The 27,035-nt window shown below is 43.5% G+C and overlaps 2 protein-coding genes across 3 annotated transcripts; one reads left to right on the forward strand and one right to left on the reverse strand.

Moving 5' to 3' along the window:
• Positions 1-2,059: 2,059 nt before the first annotated feature.
• On the reverse strand, positions 2,060-14,702 carry NUBP2 (NUBP iron-sulfur cluster assembly factor 2, cytosolic). Of its 2 annotated transcripts, none has more exons than XM_020807824.3 (7): positions 14,598-14,702; positions 12,160-12,278; positions 10,030-10,228; positions 8,283-8,437; positions 7,463-7,601; positions 6,395-6,464; positions 2,060-2,707 (listed from the first exon to the last, which is right to left on the reverse strand). In XM_020807824.3, exons 1-7 carry the CDS (start codon positions 14,617-14,619, stop codon positions 2,533-2,535), a joined length of 879 nt encoding a protein of 292 aa, XP_020663483.3. In that variant the 5' UTR covers positions 14,620-14,702; the 3' UTR covers positions 2,060-2,532. The 2 variants fall into 2 exon arrangements, with proteins under 2 accessions (XP_020663483.3, XP_020663485.3); XM_020807826.3 differs by having other exon boundaries at positions 7,491-7,601; positions 14,598-14,691.
• Positions 14,703-15,184: 482 nt separating this feature from the next.
• On the forward strand, positions 15,185-25,472 carry SPSB3 (splA/ryanodine receptor domain and SOCS box containing 3). The gene is made up of 7 exons (XM_072982874.2): positions 15,185-15,358; positions 17,005-17,153; positions 18,421-18,598; positions 20,299-20,486; positions 22,856-22,958; positions 23,651-23,776; positions 24,511-25,472. The coding sequence occupies exons 2-7, from the start codon at positions 17,025-17,027 to the stop codon at positions 24,855-24,857; spliced, it is 1,071 nt and encodes a 356-aa protein (XP_072838975.2). The 5' UTR covers positions 15,185-15,358; positions 17,005-17,024; the 3' UTR covers positions 24,858-25,472.
• Positions 25,473-27,035: the final 1,563 nt, after the last annotated feature.

The following is a 27,035-nucleotide window of genomic DNA, read 5'->3' on the forward strand; positions in this document are numbered from 1 at the left end:
ATTATGTTAATAGTCAGATTTTTGCTTAGGTAATATTTTATTTCTAATACTTGTTATTTCAGAAGTGTTATCTGGGGGTTGGGGATGATTTTTAGACTTTTTTGTGCAAAAGAAATTGATGTTATTAACTCATTAGAAATGTTTATAACAAGAAATTAGTCATTTTAAGGAAGCAATCATCCCAAGCAATAACTCTTTAGATACAGCACCGATAACAGAGACCATCCCATGTATAATCCAGGGCAATGAGCAAACATGGTTGCACATTGTGCATTTCTGTTCGGCGTGTGCAGGAGAACAGAACGAGAAAACAGGATGTAGGGCTTCAGTTCCTGTTGGCTGTGGTGAGCATGGCCAATGGTAAAGGTGTACTACAGTGGACCCTCTACTTACGGAATTAATCCGTATTGGAACGGTGGCTGCAAGTCGAAAAGTTTATAGGTCGAATCTCCATTGACTTACAATGCATTGAAAACTGATTAATCCCATAACTGGCAGTTTTTATTCTATTTTTGTCCCATTTTGGGTTTTTTTCCTGGTCTGTAGGTCGATTCTCTGGCTCCAAGTTGAATCTAAATTTTGTGCCCAGAGAAGTCTGTAACTCGGAAAGTCTGTAAGTCGAGCCGTCTGTAAGTCGAGGGTCCACTGTAGTCCAGACCTGGGCAAAGTGCAGCCCGAGGGCCACATACAGCCCACGAGCTGCTCCTCTCTGGCCCGCCGGTCGTCGCTCCAGTCTGGTGTTCAAGCACTTGTACAAGCCCAAGACAGACTGGATTTCTCTCGCTGAACAAGTTGAACATCAAAACCATTTATAGCTTTTTGTCTAAAGTTGATCAGTTGCTTATCTTTTATTTTTAAGTAAAGTTGGTTCTGCCCCCGAACACAGTTCAGATTTTTCATGTGGCCCCCTATAGAAATTAATTGCCCACCCCTGGTGTAGTCTGATGATTTCTGGATCGCCGTCGTCTCCCTTTCGGCCGGAAAATGTCTCTTGCATTGCACTAAGAGAGGAGAGGCTTTCCTACCCTCGGCTCAGACTGAATTTTGCAACTCCTTTTCAAAGAAGAAAAGGGTGAGCTCAAGCAGACACAGACGGGCGGCCCCCGCCTCTTCAGGCAGACACACTATAAACTGAGCAAATACAATAAAAAGAGTTTAGCGCTTGGGAATACATCCAGGCTAATAGAAATTAAGACTCTTTAGATGTCTGACCTGCAGTTCAAATTCCTTAAATTCTGCCAATCCAGGCAATCAAGTTTGTGTGTGTGTGCATGCGTGTGTGTAAAAATTCTGCTTTGAAATAATCCCCTACTGGTCAGGGAGGTGGCTGAATAATTAAGAGTGAATTGTATGCAAAGGGATGAGTGGTTACAGCTGGAGGTTGAAGGTGATTCCTGGGGGTGTTCAGTCATTTCCTCTCCTAGCCATCTCTCATAGAAGGTTCGAGTCAAATAAGTTCTAAGGATTTAGGCCAAAGGGGGAAAAATTAAGTATATTACTATATCTGCATGGATGAGAGCCCTTTATGTAAATAAGAAATTCTTAATCAAACAAACAAACAAAAATTCAATTTCTCCCTAACACTCACCCTTGTATCGAAGAACTAGAAAGGAGCCAATGCAACCATTTCATTTACAGCAGGATCTCTGTTAGGAGAGGGAAATTCCAGAAAATTATGGATAGGGAAAAGTTTTTGTTGCTTTTTTTATATCCCAGCCAGCACTGCCATCTGGATGGCTATTATACGATTAAATGAAGTATTCTAGAAGTTGTTGTCCAAAAAAGTAATGTCTCTAATTATAGGCCAATTACTGTAATATTTGTTATAGACAAAAAAATGGAAAACAGAGAAGCTTGGAGAAGTCAGTCTAAGAGTAAAACATAATATATCTGGGGTCATGGAAATAACTTAGTTAATCCGGATAGCAACGTTAATCCTGGAACGGATTAACGTCGCTATGCGGGGCACCGCTGTATATAAATTTTTGCTAGTAAACAGGTGCATTCTAACAGGAACTAGCAATATGGTATTGATGTTATCTTCATGATACCACAATACTTTTGTTTTTATTTTTCTTTTATTTTTGTTCTGCATGTCTTAATAATCGTACCTAAAAAACAGGAGACAAGATATAAACAGACAAATGTGCATGCCATAATCCTAACAAAATATAGAATATTGGTTACCAATAATTCCTGAGTCATAATTGCTTCTATTCGGCAACAAGGAAATGGAATTAAAAGTGACACAGATCAAGCAAGGCATTTGCACACATGACTATGCCACGCAGTCTGGGGTGCCATGCCTGACCCAAATTTATGCCAGCAAAAAGCTGACAATATGTTTAAATATCCAAGTAAAGACTTGGCTGCTTCAAGGCAGATGTGGCATTCACTCATCTAGAAAGAAAACATAGGTTCTGACGCCAAGGGCCATGCTTTGCTCATCACGCCCCTTTTAAATTTGATCTGTCCGAAGATCCTCTCCTTGGGCTGTTGAGCTGTTTTCCAGATCAAAGCAGCTAATTTCTCTTAGTGATGAGTGTAAATTGCCTCCCAGCTCAGGAACTGCGGTTGGGTATTCCAGTCAAGATATGTTGAGCAATACCGGCTAGCGCAGGGTAGGTTAAACTCTTGGGGAATTCCCGAAGGAAGTCTTTTCCTTCCTCCAAGCTCCGACCGATTTGTGGATCCAGAGGCACACAACCTGGGCAAAGAGAGGCAGGAGCAAATGATGTGAGATTTAAAAAAGAGAAGTAAACGTGCACAAATGACATGACATTGTAGAAAGCTGCCAAACACCGGCTTCTCCAGCACAGGGGTGCCCACTGTGGCCCTCCAGACCTTCCTGATCTGCAGCTCCCATCAGCTTTGTCTATCATAGCCAATTAGAGGGATTCTTAGAACTATAGTCCAGAAACCTCTTAAAGGTGACAACCATCTATCCTGATTAAGCATAGTACAGTGGTGCCTTGCTTAACGGCAATAATCCGTTCCAGGAAAATCGCCATTAAGTGAAAACATCGTAAAGCGAAAATAAAAAGCCCACTTAAATGCCAATGGGCTTAAAACTCACTGTCCAGCGAAGATCCTCCATACGGCAGCCATTTACGCTGCCTGTATAGCAAGGAACCAGTCCCTAAACACAGCAGGGAGCCATTTTATTTATTTATTTATTTATTGGACTTATATACCGCCCCATAGCGCTACAAGCACTCTCCGGGCGGTTTACAATTTTAATTATAAAGGCTACACATTGCCCCCCCAGCAAGCTGGGTACTCATTTTACCGACCTCGGAAGGATGGAAGGCTGAGTCAACCTTGAGCCGGCTACCTGGGATTTGAACCCCAGGTCGTGAGCACAGTTTTAGCTGCAGTACAGCATTTTAACCACTGCGCCACGAGGCTCTTAGTTACCTGGTGACCATTTTGAAATCACCGATCAGCTGTTTAAAAATCGTTTTGTGAAGAATCGGTTCCCGAAGCAGGGAACTGATCATCGCAAAGCAAAATTCCCCCATTTAGACCATTGTTTTGCGATCACAACTGCGATCGCAAAAAGATCGTAGTAAAGCGGATTTGTTGTAATGCGGGGCAATTGTAAAGCGAGGCACCACTGTACTCTCATTTGGCAGTAGCATCTACATCTTAAGACTCAAACAAATGCCTTAGCCTTGGGTTCTTTTTAAGGAGAAAGGTGGGATTAAAATATTTTAAATTAATAAATCAGCAGAAGCTAGATTCCTAATTCATTCATCACGTAAAGAATCAGGACAGGCAAAGCATGAGTTCTGTTGAATGAGCTATGTTTCTTCCCCATAAAGCAAGGATAAGCAACATGGTTTGTCTCATCTCGAATTGGCCTTCTTGGCTGCACTAGACCCTGTTCCAACTCCTCTATTCAGAGCACGTTACCCTAGCCTCTTGAGACTGAAGGATGCCTAATCAAGTTTGTCACATCCTTTGAATAACGCAACTTATACATCCTTGCTGGCATTGTAAACAATCAGGGAGTTGACTTCAGAATCTCTGGAAAGTACCAGGTCAGGTATAAAACACCTGAATCTTGAGCTAAATAATCCATCTATCTTTTGCTGGGTTATTCTCTGACTACAGAGCACTCCTGCTTTCTTTAGCTCTCTAGAAGTGAAGCTGGTTGGACTGCAAGGGTTATGACTTCCTTTCAACTGGAGAGGGGTAAAGAAAGTCCAGCAACATCTGGAAATCAATATGTTCTCCGTGGTGGGGTGGGGAACCTTGAACGGGGACCCAGCACGGCTGTATTTTAACTTTGTTGTAAGCCGCCTAGAGTAGTCTTCGCGACTAGATAGGCGGGATATAAATAAAATAAATAAATAAATAAAATAATGGCAAGGGGCTGTGGGGTTGTCAGCAAACCCATTCTAGAGGGCCAGAATTTCTCCACTACAATGTATAAAACCCATAGACTATGGAACTTTTGACCTTCGAGCCAGCCTAGACTTCAACTCCCAACACACTTATCTGACTGGCCCATTGTATGGGGTTTTGGGGTGCAGCGCAGTAGAGAGTCTGGAGGGCCACAGCTTCCCCAATCCTGCTGTAATGAGTTACACTATTACTGTACCTACCAAACAAGATGCAACAGGCAACCATGGACCTCCAAGTGTTTTTAAATTCCTCGCTATTGGCTATACTGGTTAGGCAGGATAGCAGCTAGGAACATGCCTTACGGTCATTATTCATACATGGAGCCCTATACTGGCAGCTCTGACTGGCAGCATCTCTCCATGGCTTCCAACAGGATTATTTATAACCTGGGGCAAGTTCAGGAAAGGGCAACAAGGATGATCAGATGACCAGAAATCAAGCCCTATGAGGAAAGAACTAGTCATGTTGAGCCTTCAGAAAAGAAGTCCAAGGGAAAATAACTTATGTAGACGTTGTCTAGAGGGGCGGGGTAAAAATCGAATAAATAAATAAAATAGGACGGCACTTTTCAAATACTTGTAAGATTATCATATAGACGAGGGGCAAAATCTGTTCTCGATCATCCCAGAGCACACACAGGACACATAATAAAAGGGCTCAAGCTACAGGAAGCCAGATTTAGGCCGAATATCAGGAAAAACCTATTAACTCTTAGAGGAATATGAGAACAGAACCAGTTACCTTGAGAGGTGATGAGCGCTCCAGTGCTGGAGGCATTAAAGAGAAAATTGGACAACCCTCTGTTATACCTGTTCTAATTTGGATTCCTGCACTGAACAGGGGTTGGACTCAACGTCCTTATTGGCCCCTTCCAACTCTATGATTCTATGATTTCCTTGTCTTACCTAAAGATATCCGGTGTTTCTTTGTGGTTGCCAGGTTTCCCATATAAGTACTAAGCAAGCTGCTTTGCTTCCTGCTTAGCTTCAAAAATCAAATGAGATTAGGGCTGTTTAAGGTGGTAAGATAGGCCAGAAAACATCTGGATATGCCCACCAGTTTTAAAAAGTCTGTACAGTGGCTGGGACAACAGCTTCCATTTCATGCACCAAATCATGTCCCAAACAGCACTCCCTTCTCCATGCCCAAGGCTGTTCTGACAAGATATGGTTAATCTTTTACTATCAGCCACATTCTTGCTAATTCTGACATTCTTATGGCAAACCCCACCCCTTCTTGCCTTTCTTTCTATCTACATGAATTTTCTGTCACTGATCACCTCACAGCTGTTAATCATTACATCAGACTGATTTGAACAGCACACCATTTTAGGTATAAAATCCCTTCTCTCCAAGTTGGAACAGGAAAAGAGAAGCTTCTTTGAAAGCCTAAGGGACCCTGGTGTCTATGTGAGATTATTTGCTATGGCACACAACTCACAATACATTTAGGTAGAACAGAATTCTTGTACTGCATTTCTTAAATTATTATTTTAGTCCATATCAAGTTTCTCTTTTCTTTTTTGTTTCAGTAACTTTATTCAGTTATAAACAATTCTGGGATTTTTTTAAAAAGCTGAGTCTCACCCCCCCCCCCCATTTAAGAAAATTAATAGCACTTCGTCTTGAGCTGGATTCTTACATTTCTTCTTTAGAATTTTGTTTCTTTCCATGTGGACCATGGAAGTTAAAGAAGGGAGAGAACAGCTAATTGTCTGGCTGACTGTTGATCACTTTCTCCTTACTCTCAAGTAAGCATCCTTTAAACCAAGAGGGATCCTACCCAACTCCTTGGATTGGGCTAATCAGGAATGAGTGGTAGCAAGGAAAGGTAAAAGAGGAAGGAACACACTAACAGCGGAGTACCTTTCTAGGTCTGATACTGGAAAGAGAGCACTTCATCACAATAGCCACGTACATCAAAAATCTTAACATACTGCCACACATTTTTCCTAGAGGGCCTTTGGATTAATTGAAATACTCACCAAGGAGTGGGACCCCAGAGTGTTTGGCCAGTTCTTGACCACCCCCTTTGGAAAATACATTTGTGCATTCCTGGAATAAAAAGAGGAAGTTTAACTACACAGGCAATAGACACTTCAGCCTACATCAAAGTACTACCTCTTAAGTAGATATTATCCATTAAATTAACAGTGATTAAGCATTTACATAAATCCTATAGATTCAGCAGGTCTAGTTTGAACTAGCTATTGTATTTAGGCCTTTACTAGAGAAGAGGACGTCAACCAAAGATGAAAAATATTTGGCCTTCCAGATGCTGTCGGACTACAATTCCAATCATCCCTCAGCACTAGCAGCACTGGTGGGGTCTAGTACAAGTTGCTGTCCAACTTCTGGACCACTACACATTCCTCATCTGCGATCTGTTGGGATAACATTCCCAGGATGAGACTTTGGATCCTTGTCTCAAGGAAGTAAATGGACAGCACAGTGCTTGATAGCCATTGGATTCGTGGACTGTTTTCCACCACAACTTACACAATTCACCAGGAATTCCCCCTTCCAGAATTCTGCCGCTTGTAGCCAAAAAATCCAAGTCCTCAGAGGAGTTTTACGACATCTATGAGGCAAACACTTTCTTCTCTACAATCATTGCAGAAGGAGAGAGTGGATGTGACATTTTAGGCTCCATGGGACTAGTAGTCTCTGCTGATACATGGTGGCCCTCAAAAAAAACTAGCAACCTCCATAACAAGAGACAAAACTCTGAAAATCCCATGCATGGTGCTTGAGGGCACAACATCTCCCTCCCCTTCTACCAGGAGAGAAGCTGCTATTTCTTTCCTGCAGCAAACAGCAGCTTTTAAGGGAATAATTCACACTGGGACTGTTCATCTGCTTTTTATTTTAAAAAAGCAAGACACATGATACAGAATCATGAATTTCTCACCTTGTGGCATTCTAGTAACCTTGAGAAAGCAGTGGACATCATGAATTGTATCAGATAACCAAATACAGGCAACCTAACCATCCACCTTTAATGCAATGGAATGCATTTATCATTCATATGAACACCGGCAAACTTCTCTAACCTTGTTCAGCTAAACATGCAGTTCTCACCGTGCAGTGTGGACAGATGAACCCACTCATGTTCTCCACAATCCCAAGGACTCGTAATCCTGTCTTCTTGCAAAATGTTAGCTCTCGCCTCACATCCCCTACAGACACTGCCTACAAGAAGAAGAGAGTTACATATTGGGTTGGAACTGCAACATTCCCTCTAATTTTCTGAAGTGCTGTTCTGAGGCTCTACCCCCTGCGCGCAGGATTCGAGCTGCAACCGGAAGCAAATGGGTGAAAACACCAGCTCGGCGGTGCGTACCTGATGCAGCGCTATGTGCCTGCGTACCTTAAAGCACTGGTTCTTAACCTTGGGTTACTCAGGAGTTTTGGACTGCAACTCCCAGAAGCCTTCACCACCAACTGTGCTGGCTGGGGTTTCTGGGAGTTGCAATTCAAAAACATCCGAGTAACAAAGGTTAAGAACCACTGCCTTAAAGGGAATGTTAGTTGGAAGTAACAAAGTTGGTCAGTCAAGATGTGCAAATATTCCTGGTGGTTAATGTGTTTTACTGGAATTTGGGCTATCCAGGATACTCCTAACTGAGCCATGAAACTTACTGGGTGACTTCAAGACACTGCTTCATGTTCCCAGCTAGATCCTCTGCACAGGGGATACAAATGTATGTAATACAATAACTGGCTGTTTAGCTAAAGCTTCCATTATTTTCCAGTCACAGGCAACGTATTTGTCCTAGTTTTAAAAGTCCATGCAATTTTCACTTATTCAACGAAATGTACAAGGTCAACGGTTCAAGCAACAGTCCAGAAACCCAAGGCAGCAGCACATACCTGTGGCGTTGTAACTAGAATTGCCCCAAGAGGCTTATAAGGTCGAAGGGCTTCTACTATGGAGATATGCTCATCAGAGGTCCCAGGGGGTGTGTCCACAATCAAGAAATCGAGTTCTCCCCAAGTAACATCAGTCACAAATTGTTTAATCAAAGCTATAAAACACAGAAGCATATCATGGAATGCACAATATATCACTTTTGAGAAGAATTTGAAGAGAATCTAACAGTGACATCTACATTGGCTTGGGCATGTCGCGAGAATGGCTGAGGGTCGGATTCCAAAAGATCTTCTGTATGGAGAATTAGTGCAGGGAAAGTGCCCCAGAGGGAGACCACAGCTGCGATACAAGGAGATTTGCAAGCGGGATCTGAAGGCCTTAGGAATGGACCTCAACAGATGGGAAACTTTGACAGCCTGGAGGCAGATGGTGTTTCATGGCCTCTCCCAATTTGAAGAGACCCTTGTCCAGCAGGCTGAGGCAAAGAGGCAGTCTTGAAACCAGCAAAATCAGAGAGCTGGACGGGGGGGGGGGACAGACTGTATATGTCTTCTGCATGGAAGGAATTGTCACTCTCGAATTGGCCTTCTCAGCCACACTAGACACTGTTCCAAGACCTCTATGCAGAGCACGTTACTATAGTCTCTTGAGACTGAAGGATGCCTTACCTAAGTAACCATTCATGATGTCTCTATCTGTAAATGTCACTGGTACAAAACTGCCCGAGTCTTTAGATCAGTAGGACAATAGAGCCAATTACCTCGGGAGGTGGGGAACGTTCCAACGCTGGAGGAATTAAAAAAAAAAATGGACAACCATCTGTCAGATCTGCCTCAAGTGGGGATTCCTGCAGCGTGGAAGGGGCTGCACTTGATGGCCTTATCAACCCCTTTTAAGTCAATGATTTTATGATACTATCTGAAGATCTTCAAAGAAGATCTCTTCTTTCTCACACACCAATATCACTGGAGCACAGGGACAGGAAGTTGCGGGATGGCCCTCTTAGTGATTCCACCCCAAACCTAGAACTCTCTCCCAAGAACTTTCAAATGGAGACTTTCAGCTGACAATATCCATTGTGTTTATTCAGGCTTTGGGCCTGTGATTTTATCCAAATGTTTTTCTCCCTTTAAAAACATTTTTTAAAAAAAAAGATTGTCAGTTTTTAAGGTTGTCTGCACATGCCTGTTCATGTTTATATCACTGCTTACCACATTGTAAACACAGGTGCACATGGAGAGATTTGGGGGCAGGGTCCTGAGAAGCTCATATTCTGCCAGCATGTGTGAGCGAGCTACCACTTTCAGATCCTGTGTAAACTGTCCCTTCACAACAGCAACTTAGCAAATGAGTGGGCATTGGCTTCTCCAAAAGATTTGGGACCTTCACCTCTCACAATCACTGATAATTAGCTCTGCTGGCTAGGATTGATGGGAGCTCTAAACAAAAAAAAAAAAACAACTGGAAAGCCATAGGTATCCACTCAGGTGCAAATAAGACTGATGCATGGGTGTCTCTCTAAATCCTAAACACTTCTAATTTTATTACTGAAGAAGTGCATACTTTACAGTATGACCACAAAACACAATATGAAGAACTATAAACCTGTGTCCCCCCCACCACTGAGCATCTCCAAGTTTCTGTTTAATTCTTCTTCTGTTGGCTTAATAAGGAATTTCATTACAGGAGTAAATGCAAGGCAGTAAAGGCAAAAAATAAATAAATAAATTTTAAAAAATCCCGTACCATTTTTCTTTGGTCCTCTCCAGACTACAGCATCATCCGGCTTCTCCAGAAGAAAGCCAATAGACATGAGAGCAATGCTTTTGTCTTGGTCAACAAAGACTGGGACCCATCCACTGTCACACTGGTGGACATAACAGTCCTGCACATTGAGCATGCGAGGGATGCTGGGGCCACACAGGTCCACGTCCAAGATCCCGACCTACATTGGAATACAGATAGAATACATGGAAATGACAAATCTTTGAGGAAAGATTTGTCAGAAAGAAGACAGAACCTACTTCTGTTAGAACGACTGTGCTAAAGCTTCAAACGGAGACCATTAAACTAAACATAGGTGGTCAGGAATGGTAGGTCAGATGTGGGGACCAAACTCCTCCAGAAATGTTTTAACGTGTTTTTTTTAAAGAGACCACGGCCATTCTCTTAGTCAAAATTAAATGCAGCTTTTCACTCACATAAGACTGTGCCTTTCTGGGAAATCCTTTGTGATTAGCAGTTCCCCTCTTTTAATCAAAATCTTATTTTTCTCAACTGAGAGAGGTTGGGAGCCACAAATACATGCAGGGGTTGCATGCGCAGCCGATACACTGTGCTAAGGGGTAGAGGATAAGGCTCTGAAAAACCACCACCACTGTCCAGTGCTTCCTACACAGTGGTGCAGTCTGCCGTGTCCTCTTAAAGGAGGCTCCATTTTATTCCTTCCACTGCATTCCTTTTCCTCCGTCAGTTCGCATATTGTGCACCGTGAACATATTCAACCCTTATTAAGCTCTTTGGGGCTTTTTCCTCACAAGCCTTTTATTCTTTTCTTTACAAGTGCATTCCTTTATATGTGTATTTTTGGTAATTCCCCAAGCCACTGACACCCCTGATCTGTGGGGCCAATAGTGCAATTTTGACTATATAAGCATCTACACTCCGATGACAAGTGTGTTATCAGCATAGCTCACTGATCTGGGCATCTGGTTGCAAAGCCAGAGGTTGGGAGTTCGATTCTCCACTGGGCCTCCTTGACAAGGGCTGGACTGGATGATCTCCACTTTTCAGATGATTATAATACAGGGAGTTAAATCCAATGGTTGGCCAGTTGTGGAACCAGTGGCAATGATATTCAGATACTAAAAGGCTTTCCAAGGCTTTCCCAGGTTGAAGGGGATCTTATGGAGCCTCAGAACATGAATGGAATGGATGGGAAAGTTTAAATTAAAAATTAAAGTCCGTGGTTTATGACATCATCAGCCTTTATGAATGTGGAGTTGCACAAAAGGATTCAGTCTGGTGTCTTTATCAGTCAAAAGCCAAGGCAGCATCAGATAAGCCCTAAGCGAGATAGTCCAAGAAGAGAGATTCAGGCAGTGATATGTTGCTGATGCAAATTCTTTGGCTAGGACAAGTTCTTGACCCATCCCTTTGATTCATCTCTGTCATGGCTGCCAGCCTTCATGCTTATTAACTAATCGATAAATGCTAGCAATTTTGTTCCTTAGCAGTGTGTGTAGGTAGGTATAGGGAAGAAAAAGTCGTGTTAGAGCCATATGTGACCCAAAGACGAAGAGCAAAAAACCTAGGCAGGAAACAGGTGAGCACATGCCACTCTCCAATTAAGTTTTCCCACTGGCAGGAATTTAGTTCTCTAGTTGCCCTGAGTTATATCCCTGATCCCGTATGCTCCAGTTCAGCAAGAGATCCAGCTTCCAGGAACCAGTTGGGTCAGTCACATTCCAGTTTGCCTAATCACTGCTTTGTGATCCTTTGCTGTTTGGTTAAATAAAAAAGAAAAAAGGGGGGTGAGCTAGTTAAGAACTGTGTAAACCACAAGGAACCTGTCACCCCCAAGGCTGGTCCTACAGGTGCTGGAGTTGGCACAGTAAAAAGGCTACCCCACACTTTGAACTCTCTGCAAGGGAGAGGTGATTCTTCATGAGCCTGCTTGTCTTCCAAGAAAAGCTGCTGGCCTCTTGTTTTAGTGTAAAAAAAACCTATTTAAAAATATAAAATCAAAGGTTTTCTTTCACGCAAGGACTGCATCTCCTCCTAGGCCCAGCCAGGACTGCAAAGAGTGACAGCAGAAGCACACCCACTCCAGGCTGAGAAAAACTCATGAATGACACTATTACAAACAGAACATACCTTTTTCCCAGCATGTGATAAAGCCAAGGCCAGCTCTGTTGAGATGGTACTCTTTCCAACTCCCCCTTTCCCAGAGAGGACCAGAATGATGTGCTGGACCCCAGCCAGGTTGCCCCTCTCTATAAGACACAAGAGAACCAAGGTAAGACATCTAGATGTGCTGCATAATGGAAAATTGGCAAGGGCTTTATGCTTTAAAAAGTTGCACCAGGCCCTAAATGGGAGGAGTTATACCCCATGTCCGCATTCCTCTCCTGCTTCATGCTACACCACAGGAGGGACAGGCATAGCCCTGCAAAAGATGTGTCTCCATCACTCCCACTTCGTTGCAATTTGGGATCATTTTCTTAATTACTTTATTTGGACTTTACCTTTTACCTCTTTTGAAAGACTGCCCTACATTGTGTCCTATGATTTCTACCTTGTTGAAAACAAAACAAATGCATGGATCCCCTGCCCCTCACCCAATATTTTGGCCGGCAAGTCTGAAAAAAAATAATGGCAGGGGATGGAATTGTCATTTAGAAAATGAAGTGTTAATTTGGAGAATGGGTTGGCACTTTTAAAATTTAAATTGAGTTGCAGCACAGTTTCATTACGACTACAGGTACTAGTGCCCAAATCCAGCACATACGATTTCATTACATTTTTGCTACTTTGAAGAAAGCAGGAGATGATAGCAAGGATCTTATTTTATACAGATCACATAATCATGTCTTTAGCACAACAGTTTTTTAAAATAATAAAAATAGAAAAGTGGGAGTAACAGCAGCACTTCTACAACTAACTACAATGCTTCTGCTAAGTTTAATGGAAGCCCAGTTCTAAAGCAACATGCTTGGAATTTGTGGTATTTCAGCCATTTACTCTGTGCAAGAAATCCAGGATGCAAAATGTAAACACGACTATTAAGTGATCACAAACTCAGGATGCAATGTTGAATAATTATGAACTACCTGAGTCACCCTGGAACTTCCTGTAGCATTTACAGAGACAGACCGAAAGAAAATATTTGGAAGCTCCTTACTAAGTTAGACACAATTGATACCATCTTCTCAGAAGACACATTAATGGATATTAAGGGATGGATATTGAAGAACTGGATTGTTGGCACTCTACCAGGGAAGAAAGCAAACTGAGTGGAAAAGGCCAAGAACTTCTCATGGATATCAAGCCTCCCATAACCTTGGCAGAAATCATCACAAATTCAACAAGAGGTAAAATTGTGGGAGCCTTTTCCTTCCTTTGATTAAGATTAGAACCAAACATCTCTGGAGACAGGCTTTGGTATACCTGTGATTCTTTCTCTCTGATACTTTTAATAGTCCCAGATAAAATACTACATCAAAATATTCTGGTATAAAGATAGGAACATGACATTGCCGTCAATTTAATAAGTGGTATAGAGGAGCCTCGCCTTGCAGATTTGAATACCTAGTATTTAATGAATACCTAGTATTTAAAGATTCAGCAAGGGCAGCCATGTAATTTGTCATCTACAAGCATTTCTGCTCTCTCTTAATTTGCTCAGTTGTCAGAGGTTATATTGCTATAAGCCACCTGTTGTACTGAAAAGTATTTTCAAGTGGCTTTTGTTGGTCTTGAGTGCACAATTTAGACTGCCTGCCTTTATAATGAAACTGATGAAGAGGGAACCCCTAAAAACTAGTATTTGAGATGGACCTACACAGCTGGACTACCTGTTTGGACTCAGCACTTGTCCGCACATGAATATTTTCCGTTCGACCACTGACTGAAAATTAGGACCAGTGGCACTTGTTGCAACAAAATCTGTCAATCTGTTTTTAAAGCTTTTCTCCACCGATCTATGAGTGGCGTGCATGTCTTCAACTTTCCCTTACAACTCCATGAAGAACAGAAAAGGTGACCTAGTAAGTGTGGTCGCTAACTGGGGGTGTGAACCTGGGTTCTCCCAGGCAATCTGAATTTAAAATGGGTCCAGCTATTTCCGACTACCTCTGCACTGTTTCACGGAGATGGATTCCACATGTCAGGAAGCACCCCTGAATTATGCAGCTACAGTTATGTACTGTACTATTGCTTACTCACTAGTGGATATCATAATATTTTAAAGGAAAGCCATTGTGGACAGCTCAGTGGTTTAGGCATCTCCCGAGTTCGATTCCCCCCACCCCCAACTGGGCCTCCTTAACAGGGGCTGGACTCGATGGTCTCCGGGGGTCCCTTCCAGCTCTGCGATGATGATGATTATAGTGACCAGGGAGGACAGGGCATAGGGCAAAACGCCGCCCCACTGATAACGATCTTAGCTGCAGACACTCCAGGATGAACGCAGAGGAGACCCTTCTGTGGAATGCTCTCCTGTCGTTCCCCCACCCGAGGCGCCAACCGGACCCCCCCCCAGTGGGGTGCCATCCATCCCCACGAACTGAGACGCTGCTTCGTCGCCCACTCACCCCGCGCCGCCTCCTTCTCCATGTGCCTTCCACCACCACCCACCACTTCCGCTTCCCCCTTGAGTGACAAGAACCTCAACGAATAAGCAGGCAACTGAGGACCACTTTCCCCCCCTCTTCCGCCTCCCATCTGCCAGAGTGACAAGGCAGGTCTCCAATGACAAAGCAGGCAGGCTGGCTGCCGACACCGCATTGGTCGCAACCCCCCCTTGGGGTGATTTGTATTTTCCCGTCGCCCCCGCTCGCGTCCAATCAGGCAGCGATTCGCTTTCCTCTCCTCAGCCCGTCATCGCCTTGAGGGAACGCCTTCGTCCGCCACCGTTTATTGGCCAGATTTAAGCGTCTCCATCCGGCGTCCTCGCGCGCAGGGCTATTGGCCTCCCCCCCTCACCCCACCCCGCTTCCGCCTTCGAGACAGGAACGTGTCTCCCTGGAAACCAAAGGAGGAGCCAATCCGGGTTTCCCCTCTCCCTGAAGGGCTGAGGCGTCGGGAAGGAGGAGGGGCCGCCGCGCGGGGATGGCTGTCTTTTGGACGGGAGCGTCCAATCAGGAGAGAGAGGGCCTCCTTCGGGGCGCCGGGTTGGCCTCGGGCTCTGTGGGCGGGGCGAGGAGGGAGAGTGACGCAGGCCGGAGAGACGGAGGGGAGCGGAGGAGCCGCCACCAATGGGCGCGGCCGGAGCGGGGATGCGTCGCGTGGAGGGTTCTCTGCCCCGCGCTGGAAGGGAAGGGAAGCGGCGAGGCGGCGGCGGCGGCGGCAGGAGGTGGGGGCGGGCGCGCGGTCAAGAGCGGGGCCCGCGTCCTGAGGGGAGGGAACGGCTGGGGGGGGGGAGCGGGCGGTGGGACAGCGACGGGCGGCGGCGGCGGCGGCCTCAGGGCCAAGTCGCGGCCTGCTTCGCCAGAGAGCCCCCCATTTCCCCTCAGCCCGCCGGGCGACCGTTGGCCCCTCACCCAGACGGCGCCCTGCCTGCCCGCCTGCCTGCCTGCCTGCCTGGCGGGGAGCCTGGCAAAAGATGCCGCTTCTGTGTGGAGAGTGGCCGCCGAGCCTGGCCGAGAGAGAGAGAAAGAGGCGCAGGCCTCGGGGAGGAGTCGGTGGCGGCGGCGCTGCTCTTCCCGTCCGTTTCTTTCCTCACCGTCCACGGTGAGGGGGGCGGGCGGCCCTTCTTGCCTTGCCCACGGTGTGAGGGGTTGGGGGGGAAGCAGGATCCGGCAGATCACAATAGTTGGATTTGTTCAGAAGTGGCTGAAAGGACTTTCCCCCCTCTCCTCACTCCGAATCCTTTCCCTTGAATTTCTTCTGTTTATTTATTTATTCTGTTTGTACCCCGCCTATCTGGTCAATACGACCACTCTTGTGAGCCTGAGAGTAAGGACGCTCTAAGTATGGATTTTTTTTTAAAAAAAATTTTTTTGGTACGCTACTCTTTATTATTTATTTATTTATTTAGACTCTGGAAAGCAAGTGTACACAGATTTGGGGAAATGCACCCAACTACAGCATAAGCAAGATTATATAAATCTGGCACCTAACTGCAAATCGCTGGGATGCCTATTTGCAGTTTGTAAATCTTAAAATGCATTTATGGGCCTCGTGAATAATAAAGTCAGTTCTTTTCAGGAATTTCTAGCTAAAAGTAAAAAGAAGGATAAAGAAAGGGACTTTCGTGGGTAGATGGGTCAAAGGAAGCTCCCTCCTGACCTCATGTGGAGGATGGAGGGAGGGAAGTGATGGAGGCAAGCAGCTTGAGGCATGGAGGTAGCTGGGCAATGCTCATCAGATTTGAACTTGCCAGTCACACTGTCACTAATGAAGGGCTGTTTGCTGTTATAAGGCCTTATTTTCAGTTCCTGCTATACCGCTTCACCTTTACATTTGGAACATATCAGCACCGTCTTGCCGAAGCTGTGATAGATACTCAGTAACAAGGAGCGAATCTGGATTTGTGGCAGGAGTGACAAATGTTTGTCGAGACGTTTTGGAGGCTGAGTTCAGTGAGTGCTCCGAGAACCACATGTTGTGTATGGTTATGCACTTCCATACTTCCTTGACCAGAAAGCAGTGCCTCAGATTAACCTGCTTGGTGCATGAGAGAAAGCATACAGTGGTGCCTCGCACAACGAGTGCCTCACACAACGATAAATTCACACAACGATGGCTTTTTCTGAAAATTTTGCCGCCTCACACAACAATGTTTCCTATGGGGTTCCGTCACAATCAGTTTTTCTGCCCCACGTCACTGGGGAAGGAGTTGATGTCCAATATTATTGTCTTCTGTACTGCTTTTTCCATTGGCAGTTTGTTCTAAAATTATTCCTGTTATATAGTTAACAGCCCATTGGAAGAGAAGATAAATCTTCAAGAAGGCACACCTGTTTTTGTCCTGAGTTCATTTCTGGATTTACCTTCCAGATTACTTCTCCAAAGACACAATGTCCCGACGTATACGCAATAGCAGAGCCTGGCACTATGTCCTCAGTGGAGTGCGGTATGATGGAGACTCACAAGCAGTAGCATTGGCTTCTGGGCCCCATGGATGGTCGTACGATTCTGATGGACAGGTAGGGCTGTGAACAGCTATACCATCCGCATAATTTCTATATTGACCTCCTTAATGAAATACTAACATTTATTTACGGTTTATTCATAAGTTACATTTACATGTCATGTCTTTCTCTGGTGAGCTCAAGACACATTCCCATTTTGTCCTTTCTACAGCCCTGTAGGGTAGGCCAGGGCAAATGAGAGAATGAGTAGCCCAAGTCCACTCAGTGAGTGTCATGACTTTATATCAGTGGTTCCTAACCTTGGGTCTCCAAATGTTATTGGACTACAACTCTCAGAAATCCTGGCCAGCACAGCTAGCGGTGAAGAACATCTGGGGACGTAAGGTTGGGAACCACTGCTGCATAAGGACTCAGAGTTGGATTTCCTAAGGTCCAGTGCCAAGTACTCACTGTCTTATTACATTATTGAAATGGTTTTTGATTGCAGAGAGACTGATCCAGTTGCATGACTTCATGAGTCATGTATATCTTTTTAGATTTTAAAACACTGCCTTGCCATTTCACGGTGAATTCCCCGAAATTGATTAGATCAGTCTGTAAACACCACCCAGTGAAGGATTCAGAATGTCTTGGGCTCTGGAGAACAATAGCATCTCTTCAGCTTCTTCCCTGGAAGGATTCTGAGAAACTTGAAACTTTGCTTCCTATTTTGAACATGTGAAGTCCTAATTTAAAAACACAGATAGCCAGGAAAAAAACAAAGTCCAAAACCTAGAGGAAGGCAATGCATTGAGGAGCAGTTAAAATTTTACAATGTTCTATTTTACTTTGTCACCTATCTTGATGAAAACGTATGCCAAACTCAAGTTGGCACAATACAGTTGGTCCTAGTAGTGTTGGTGTATGGAGGATGGGGTTGTATATTAGGAGGCAGCTGCCCATATTTTAGCATAAATAAATAACAGTTCACAATAACTTACCAGTGTTACCAATTTTATAGCAAAGGAGAAAAAATATTTTGATATGGCTGCAATTAAACAAAGGAAATGCATTGAGTATATTCTTATATTAAACTGATTTTGCTTACTTTGATACATTTTGTGACATATCTTTGTTCATTTTTAAATTATACATTTGAATTTTGGGGGTTGAAAAGGTAAAGATTAGGTGGGATGTGTGAGGATTCCTCAAAAATCAAAGTGGGGAACCTAATGCCAAAAGTTTTGGAAATCCATGTTTTAACAATACTTTGAGGTACCTTGCCTGGTTGTTAATAATTTATTAGAGAACCGACGTGCTGTTTCTTTTTCTCCACCTGCAGCACAGCGACTCTGATTCAGAACTGGAATATCCTTCTCTGTTGCCTTCCATACCCACAGCTGTTCCTGTGACTGGAGAGTCCTATTGTAACTGCGAGAATCAGAACGAAGCTCCCTACTGCTCCAGCCTCCATACCATCCATCGAATCAAAGACTGTCAGTGTGGAGAAGAAGATGAATGTAAGGAAGTTCTCCAGTACTTTCTTCTGGGTTGCTACTGTCCTTGAAAAGATGGGCTGGGAATGAGCTGAGTTCTTTGTAATTAAGAGGCAGAGAAGTGAAAGTGCCAGGAGCACTTCTTACTTACGCGATTTGACCCAAAGTCAAACTGAGCTTCCCTGACTGATAAATGGAACATTGCAGCTTCAGGCTAGTCCTTAGTTGACTCCAATCTTGGGTAAAATTCAATAGCTGACTGTGAGCTCCTTAGGCATGATAAGATGAAGTGAAGAAATCAGTTTGGAATCCTAGATAATGAGCATACTGGTGAACTAAAATACCTCCTTCTATCTTGGCAGCAATTTTAGAAGTTCAGATGGCAAAGAAATGGACATACCCCGAAACACCATTGTGATATACTGTGATATAAAGTGTTAGACTATACCTCATGAGACTATGATCTCAAATGTCTACTTTTGTCGGTTTGCCCAGATGTCCCCAAATTTGGCACAGAACAAAGGCAGACTTTCTGCTGCATCCAGATTTGGTACATAGTTATAATTGATTGGTTTGGACCATCCTGTCTTTTCTTTGATTTCTGGAATGCTTTGTGCCCCTAAGAGCACCGGGTGACCTTGAGCATGTCTCACAGTCTTTGAGCAGGACCTACCTCAGAGGGTTGTTGTGAGGATAAAGTGGATAGAGGAAGGTGTTGCCGCCTTGAAACCATTAGAGGAAAATTAATGCAACATATTTTTTTAAAAGATAACTGCTGGATAGCTCTGTGGTTAAAGTATTTGGCTGCAGAGCCACGTGTTGAGAACTCGACTCTCCACTGCCTCCTTGACAGGAGCTGGACTGACTCAGTGATCCATTGGGTCCCTTCCAGCTTTGCAATTCTAAGATTATTAGAAATGAAAGACTGATTCATAATACCTGTGAGAAATGTTAAATTTGAAACATTTGGTGCCCTAGAATACTGTGGTGGAATATAGGAAGCTCTCTTATTTCAAGTAATAGCCCATTATGGTCTGTTCATGGTGGCAGTGGCTGTCCATCATTTTGGATAGAGATTTTTCTCATCATATTCTGTTCCCTTTAACTGGATATACAAACAAACAAACCTGAATGACACATCCCTTATAGTCAGTTTTATTGAACCCTTATCTCAAGTCCAAAGTACAATGGTGCCTTGCTTGACGATGTTAATTCGTTCCAGTGAAATCACTGTAGAGCGAAAACATCGTCAAACGAAACAAAAAAATCCCATTGAAACGCATTGAAAACCCGTTCAGTGCATTCCAATGGCCTGAAAACTCACCGTCCAGCAAAGGTCCTTCATAGGGGCGGCCATTTTTGGTACCTGTAAAGCGAGGAATCCGTCCTAGAAAACAGCGGGGGGCCATTTTGTACACCCGGCAGCCATTTTGAAACCCGACGATCAGCTGTTTTTAGATCGTCTTAATGCGCAAATTGGTTCCCGAGGCAGGGAACCGATCATCGTGAAGCGGATTTTTCCCATTTAAACCATCATTTAGCAATCGCAAAAACCTAATGGTCAAGCAATTTCATCGTCAAGCAAGGCAATCGTTAAGCGAGGCACCACAGTATTTCAGTGAGGACGACACCAGCTTTTTGAGGAAAGAGATTGAGAACTTTTTGAGGGGTACAATTTGAGTGGGCTGGTTGAAAATTTGCTACTTCCTCTGCCTCCTTCCCAGATTTCGACTGGGTGTGGGATGAGTTGAACAAATCGACGGCAACGCTCTTGACCTGTGACAACCGCAAGGTTAATTTCCACATGGACTACAGCTGTGGTACTGCTGCCATTCGGGGCAACAAGGAGCTGGCGGAGGGGCAACACTTCTGGGAAATCAAAATGACTTCACCAGTCTATGGCACTGATATGGTATGATGATGGGCAGTGTTTGGCTCTCCAGGTGTTAACTGGTTGCCACTCCCCTCAAACATGGCCAATGGTGGTGGGGTTGTAGTCCAAAAATATGGCCTCCATAACACTAGATAATTCAGGACTGGATTGACAGTTTGCTTATTTATTCATTCATTTAAAATATTTGTCTCCTGCCATTCCTCCTAAAAAAAGGACTAAAGGCAGCTTACTTAATTCAAAAGAAACCATACTAAAAGCTGAAAACAATAAGTTATTTCAATATTTAAAAAGAATTAAATATATTAAGAATGGTAAATGAAAGCAGTACTAAAAACGTTTAAAAGTAGCAGTGCACAATCACATTTTTAAAAAAAGAAAAATCCTCTCAGCCAGTGATGAAGGGAAAGCCTGCCTGAAGAGAAAGTCCTTGGCCTCCTTGTGGAAGCACAGCAAAAATGGGACCAGGCTGGTCTCCCATAGGAGGGAGTCCCGGACTTTAAGAGGAGCAACAGAGAAGGCCCTCCCCTGTGTCTCCACCAAATGCACCTGGGAGGGTGATGGAACTCCCTGACGATCTTCACATCTAGGCAGTTTACCTTAGTACAGTGATGGCGAACCTGTGGCACGTGTGCCACGGCTGGCACGCAGAGTCCTCTCTGCGGGCACATGAGCCATAAGTCGCTGGATAGCTACCCCTGGCAGCCAAACCTGAGGAGGTGGCTGCAGCCGCAGTGCTAGCGCCCCGACAGGCAGCGGGCCAGGATTCGGAGCAGCTGGCGGTGGTGGCGGGCCGGCCAAGCTACAGGCAGTGGCGGGTTTGGGCATGACTGGAGGCGGCTCCAGAGTGGGGTCTGGAGGGACCTCCGTGCCTGGGATTCCCCCTTCCGCCGCCTCCGCTTCTGCTGCCACCCGTCAGGTTGTCCCCCCCCCCCCCCCAGTTTAGGCACTCAGGCCCAAAGGTTCGCCATCACTGCCTTAGTAGAAGGCACGTTCATATATGTGAACCAGTACTGAGATTACTGGTCCCTCAGTAGTTGTTGCAGAAAGCAGGCCCAGCTCACAGTTTTACTACTTGTACATTAGGCCTTGCTGTAGATCATGTATGAAAGACAGTAGATTTGCATGTTTCAGGGTGTTGTTTTGTTGTCATTGGAGTGATATATTTATCAGATTGCTTGGGAATAAAAATCAGTAGAGACACTTTGTCACATGCCCCCAAATGCCATCTTTGTACCAGTCTTTCCTGCTTGTGTGCCTATATGACTAAAGTCATATGACTAAAGTCATGTGATCTACAAAGCAGATTATCTTACACTGTGATATCTGTTTCATAAAATAATTAATTTTAGCACGGCAGAACAAATTGATGTACCAGTTGGAAGCCTCAGGATGTGAGCCAGAATGATTTGGGTATTCCCCTGCTCAAAACATGGGTGAATTCCCATAGGAAGTGTCAGGGGAGGGACATTTTTTGTAGTAAGAAAAATATTTAGGTGCAGTTTTATTGACTTTGATAGCTTGGTTTCAGGTTAATTAATGATTATATAATCATTAATTAACCTGAAACCAAGCTATCAAATTTTATTAGGCTGTATTCAATATGGATAACTTAGAAAGAAGCAGTGATATTGCACCTGTAAGACTAACTACTCTTTATTTTTCATAAGCTTTTGTGTCTAAGCACACTTATTCAGATGACCTATTTACCTCAAAAGGTGTGCTTAGACACCAAAAGCTTATGAAAATTAAATAGTACTTAGTCTTATAGATGTTCCATTGCTGTTTCTCAGCTATTCAACAAACTAACACAACTGCCTGTTAGGAAAAAAAGGAAGAAATTATAGCTGCTTGACTGTTTTGGTATTTAACAATGAGTTGAGTAATTGTTGGCTTCCGGATGTTGTTGAACTGTTATTCCTATGATCCCTTACCTTTAGCCATGCAGCCTAGGACTGCTGAGAGTTACAGTCCAAAAACAGGTGGTTGCCACAATGCTGTTCCCTTAATCTAAGGAATGAATTTTGCTTTAAAAAATTGGGAATGTGAATTAAAATGTGTTCAGAAGCATTGCTTAACATGTGGTTTTGCCTAGAGCAGTGGTTCTTAACTTTTGTTACTCTGATGTTTTTGAACTGCAACTCCCAGAAACCCCAGCCAGCACAGTTGGTGGTGAAGGCTTCTGGGAGTTGCAGTCCAAAACTCCTGAGTAACCGAAGGTTAAGAACCAGTGGCCTAGAGTCTTGTTTTTAAATAAGCTCCATAGAACTTTTAAATAGGTTCAGTGGAGGCCAGTGTTGGTATAAGTTGTATTATTTGGGCTACTTGCATAACTGGCATCATATGATTATAACCTTCTTTGTGCTGTCTTCCTCTTTTTGCTAATCTAGATGGTGGGAATTGGGACATCAGATGTGAATCTGGACAAATATCGTCACACATTTTGTAGCCTGCTGGGCAAAGATGAAGATAGCTGGGGACTTTCATATACAGGTAACAAGCAGTACCAAAAGTATCCTGCCATGAACATTTGGTAATAATTGGAAGTGATGTATGATTCATATGTGGATGTTTCTTGCTCAGGTGAACATAATTACTAGTTGCTGCTGTTCTGTAAAAATACCGTATTCTTTTGAAGTAATAGCCCTCTTGTGATGGTATCTGAAATATGATTGATCTCTCATGAATCATTGCTCAGTACTGAATGAATGCATGAACTCTCCCACACAAAGGAAGTCATCTTGGAGGAAGTAAGATTACAAAGGTGTTTGGACAGGTCGTGCCTGTCTTCAGTATCAATGCAAAAGAGCAGTGCTGTTTATTAACTGAAAAAGTAAAAGTACTATTTTACTGTATAAGCAGAGCCTTTGAGAGGTGAATTATTGCTAATATTTCATGCCAGGTTTGTCAAGAATTTTGGCCTTGGGAAAAGCCAGCAAAACAAACAGTTTCCAGAGTTTGTGGATTCTCTTTAACTGGAAGTATGTAAGCAGAAGCTGGATAGCTATCTGTTTGGGTGTTGTGTAATTACATCTTGTGTTGCAGATCCTACACTGAGCAGGGAGTTGGACTGAATGACCTCCAAAGTGTTCTCTCCCGTCCCATGAGTCTAAAGCACAAATAATTAGGAGGAATGAATTAATCTGCAGTGTGCATTGTAATCATGGCTTCCCATGGTCCTCTAGGGCTCCTTCATCACCAGGGAGACCGAACCAACTTCTCAACAAGATTTGGCCAAGGGTCCATCATCGGGGTGCACCTGGACACGTGGCACGGGACTTTGACTTTTTTCAAAAACAGGAAATGTATAGGTAAGAGCAAGAGGGTGGGGTTTAAAGTAGCTTTAAACATGCCAGATATGGCATAGATTATCTATAATCCACAGCTTTGATAGCAGGAGGTATTGGAAGAGAGTGTTTTGTCATGTTACCTCCCTTTCTTCAGTTGGGAGAAATGGGGAAAATTTGAGGGGCTCTTCAAGGTTAATCAGTAAGCCTGTTCTTTTTCTCTCTTCCACGCCCTGCCACAAAGAATTAACACACAAGAGTTGCAGCTAAATGAGCCCCAAGCCTCTCACACCTCATCTATTGGTTGAAAATAACAATATATAGCCTAAACCAAAGGAACAGAGAGAGAGAGAGAGAGAGAGAGTGAGTGTGTGTAAAAGATGAGCTATGCAGATGTTGAACTTACCCTTCATATCTGAAAACTGTTCAGATGAGGTATGATATTCTAGAAGTAACATCACTAGACCTTGTTCATTTTTGCTGTTCATAAATAGAGAATATAAAGGATGCTGTTGCTGTCTTTTGTTAGCCCAGGAAGTTTCCAGTAATGTTAAGGGATAGAATAACCCAGTTGCTGTTACCTCCTACTTGTTTGGCTAGTGATTGAAGGATAGTTGGAACTGTGTTCGAATTCCTCATCCCTTCCGTAGACTGCTGGGGCAATGAGTTGAAGGTTCCAGATGAGTATATGTGTAGGTTTTTCCCATCTCTGTGGCCATGTGTTAACGTTGAACCTCCTTGTTGATATTTTCACCTAGGGGTGGCTGCCACCAAACTGCAGAACAAGAGATTTTACCCCATGGTGTGCTCGACGGCAGCCAAAAGCAGCATGAAAGTCATCCGTTCCTGCGCTACCCATACTTCCCTGCAGTACCTCTGTTGTTATCGCCTGCGCCAACTACTTCCTGATTATGTTGATACCCTAGAGGTGTTACCTCTTCCCCCAGGACTCAAGCAAATTCTGAACAACAAACTTGGTTGGGTGCTGAGCATGAACTGGGGCTCACTTCAGTCATCATCATCTACCTCTCCTGGAAGTGATTCAGATAGCTCTTGCAGTACAGATGCTGAAGCGTGCCAACGGAAGAGATGCAGGAGAACATAATTTTTATTTTCCAGAGATCTGTGTAGATATATATATATATATATATACACATCTTGTAAAATAAAGCTTTGCTTTCATGTCCTTATGAAGGTGGTTCAAGCTGACTTCAGTCACAATGACGGCATTTCTGAATGAAAATAATCCCTTCATTGAATCCTGGAACTTCTAAGCATTTTCAGCTCTGAACAAAGTGTAGCCTCAGGAGGGAAACGGCTCCCACGATCTGATTTATTTGGTTGGCCTCCTGATCAACTGCAGTATGCAAAGTTTCGTGGAAGAAGCTATTTGAACGTCACACTTTGAGCAGCTAGAGAAGACAACACCGAACCCCATGAACATTTCTGAGAGGAAAACCGAGAAGCCGTCTAAGTGTACTGTATTGGTTTGTCTATGATATTTTGGAGCTTAGGGCCTGCAATGTCAAGACAAAAGGGTTATTACCTGTTGCCCTTTTGGGAGCTCTTGGGAAAAGACGGCATCACCTGCTGCCCCTGTTATCTCATCTCTTGCAAGCCCTGCCACTTCTTTCATCGCTTTGCATGTCTTACTCGGGATTTTCCTATACTGAACTGTATGAAAAAGTAATTAAAAGTACAAACCTGCGTTGATTATGAACGAAGAGGACCTGAAATTTACTGTGATCTCATTTAAAATGGGAGTCCATCTCTTGCTTCCTAGGTTTCCTAGTTCTCAGTGACTTGGATCAGGAGAGTGCCGAACCCTTGTTTGTTATTATGCGAATAAGAGTCAGACCTTTCCTTTCTCTCCCTTGGTTTCTTCTTTCCTGACAAACTGTTATTTGCAATTATGGTGGAGTGACGTATGCCCCAGTTGATATTTGTATATTTAGTTGTATACCGTCACACATCCTTCAAATAAATCCCCAAAGGGCATCAGAAAATAACCTGCTTATTTAACATGTCAGATTAGAAGGACTAGGTCAACATAAGGTCTTTGTCCAATAATACCAAATGATACTGTAGCTGAGAGATGGGTAAACACAAGGTCTTTTAGATGTTGACCTGCAGCTTCCATTAGCCAGGTTGCCTAAGTCTGATGGAAGTTGCAGACCAACGTTTCAAAGGCTATAACTATCCTTCTCTTGTCATAGTGCTGAAATGGTCTTCTACACCATTGGTACTGTCACCGTGAAGGCCTTTTTTCAATAAATAGGTAATGTGAGAAACAGGAGAAGAGTCTTCTGGTATACAGAGAAGAACAGGAAGGAGCTCCCAGACCGCTTCCCTATTAATGAAAAAGATATGAGCAGTGTTGGTGCCGCTGTTATATACAGAGATTATGTTATTGTAGAGCAAGTGTGACTAAAGTCTGCTGGAAATTTAACAAACTGATCCTAGCAGTAACAGATACTCTGACTAATAATCACCAGTAGTTTTATTCTCCACAAATTTTTCAATACCCTTTTAAAGCCATTTAAATCAGAATCGCTTGTATCCTGTCTTCTAAAAACAAATCTGTTTACTATAAGCTGTACAAAATCATTATTTTTCTGATTCCTGTATTCACTTCCACCTGGCTTCATAAGAAAACAGGGAATTCCAGTATTATACGATGGGGGAACAAACTTCACCCTATCCCCTTTCCTCCACACTATGCATCGTTTTATAAATCCATGTTTGTTCATTCATTTTCTAAATGCAACCACACCAAACTGGTGACCTCTTGTTTTGGATTACAGCACCCACCAGACATGGCCACATGCTACCAAATATTAAGTTAAGGGTGCCACTAATTTTGGCCAGTGAATTTTTGGATTTCTGTGTGGAATTGTATCAGATTTGACTTTTTGTCTTTGTGTTTATTTTTTTGGTGTCATTCCAATGCAAACCAAAGAAATGAATATGTGAGTACCAAAACATTTGGAGCTCCAACAATTTTCTGACATAATTGCAAGGGTGCCAATATTTTTGGCCATGATTGTAGCCCAACTGGCTCCAGATTGACTGATAGCCATCCTTTCTCCTTACTCCACAGTACTCTGAATGCTGTGTCCTACAAGGCCCCAAAAGGGAATGAGATTGCAGCTTTCCATTAATACACTTTTCTAGATGGAAAAGAGGACAGTGTTCCTGTACTTCTAACAGTTGCACAGAAATGGGAATTTCAGTAGGTGAAGCTTATGTTCCACACTTTTTAAAGAAAATTGTTGTTTTAGGT

The sequence above is a fragment of the Pogona vitticeps genome, chromosome 13 (assembly GCF_051106095.1).
Source record: "Pogona vitticeps strain Pit_001003342236 chromosome 13, PviZW2.1, whole genome shotgun sequence".
Lineage (NCBI taxonomy): Eukaryota > Metazoa > Chordata > Lepidosauria > Squamata > Agamidae > Pogona > Pogona vitticeps.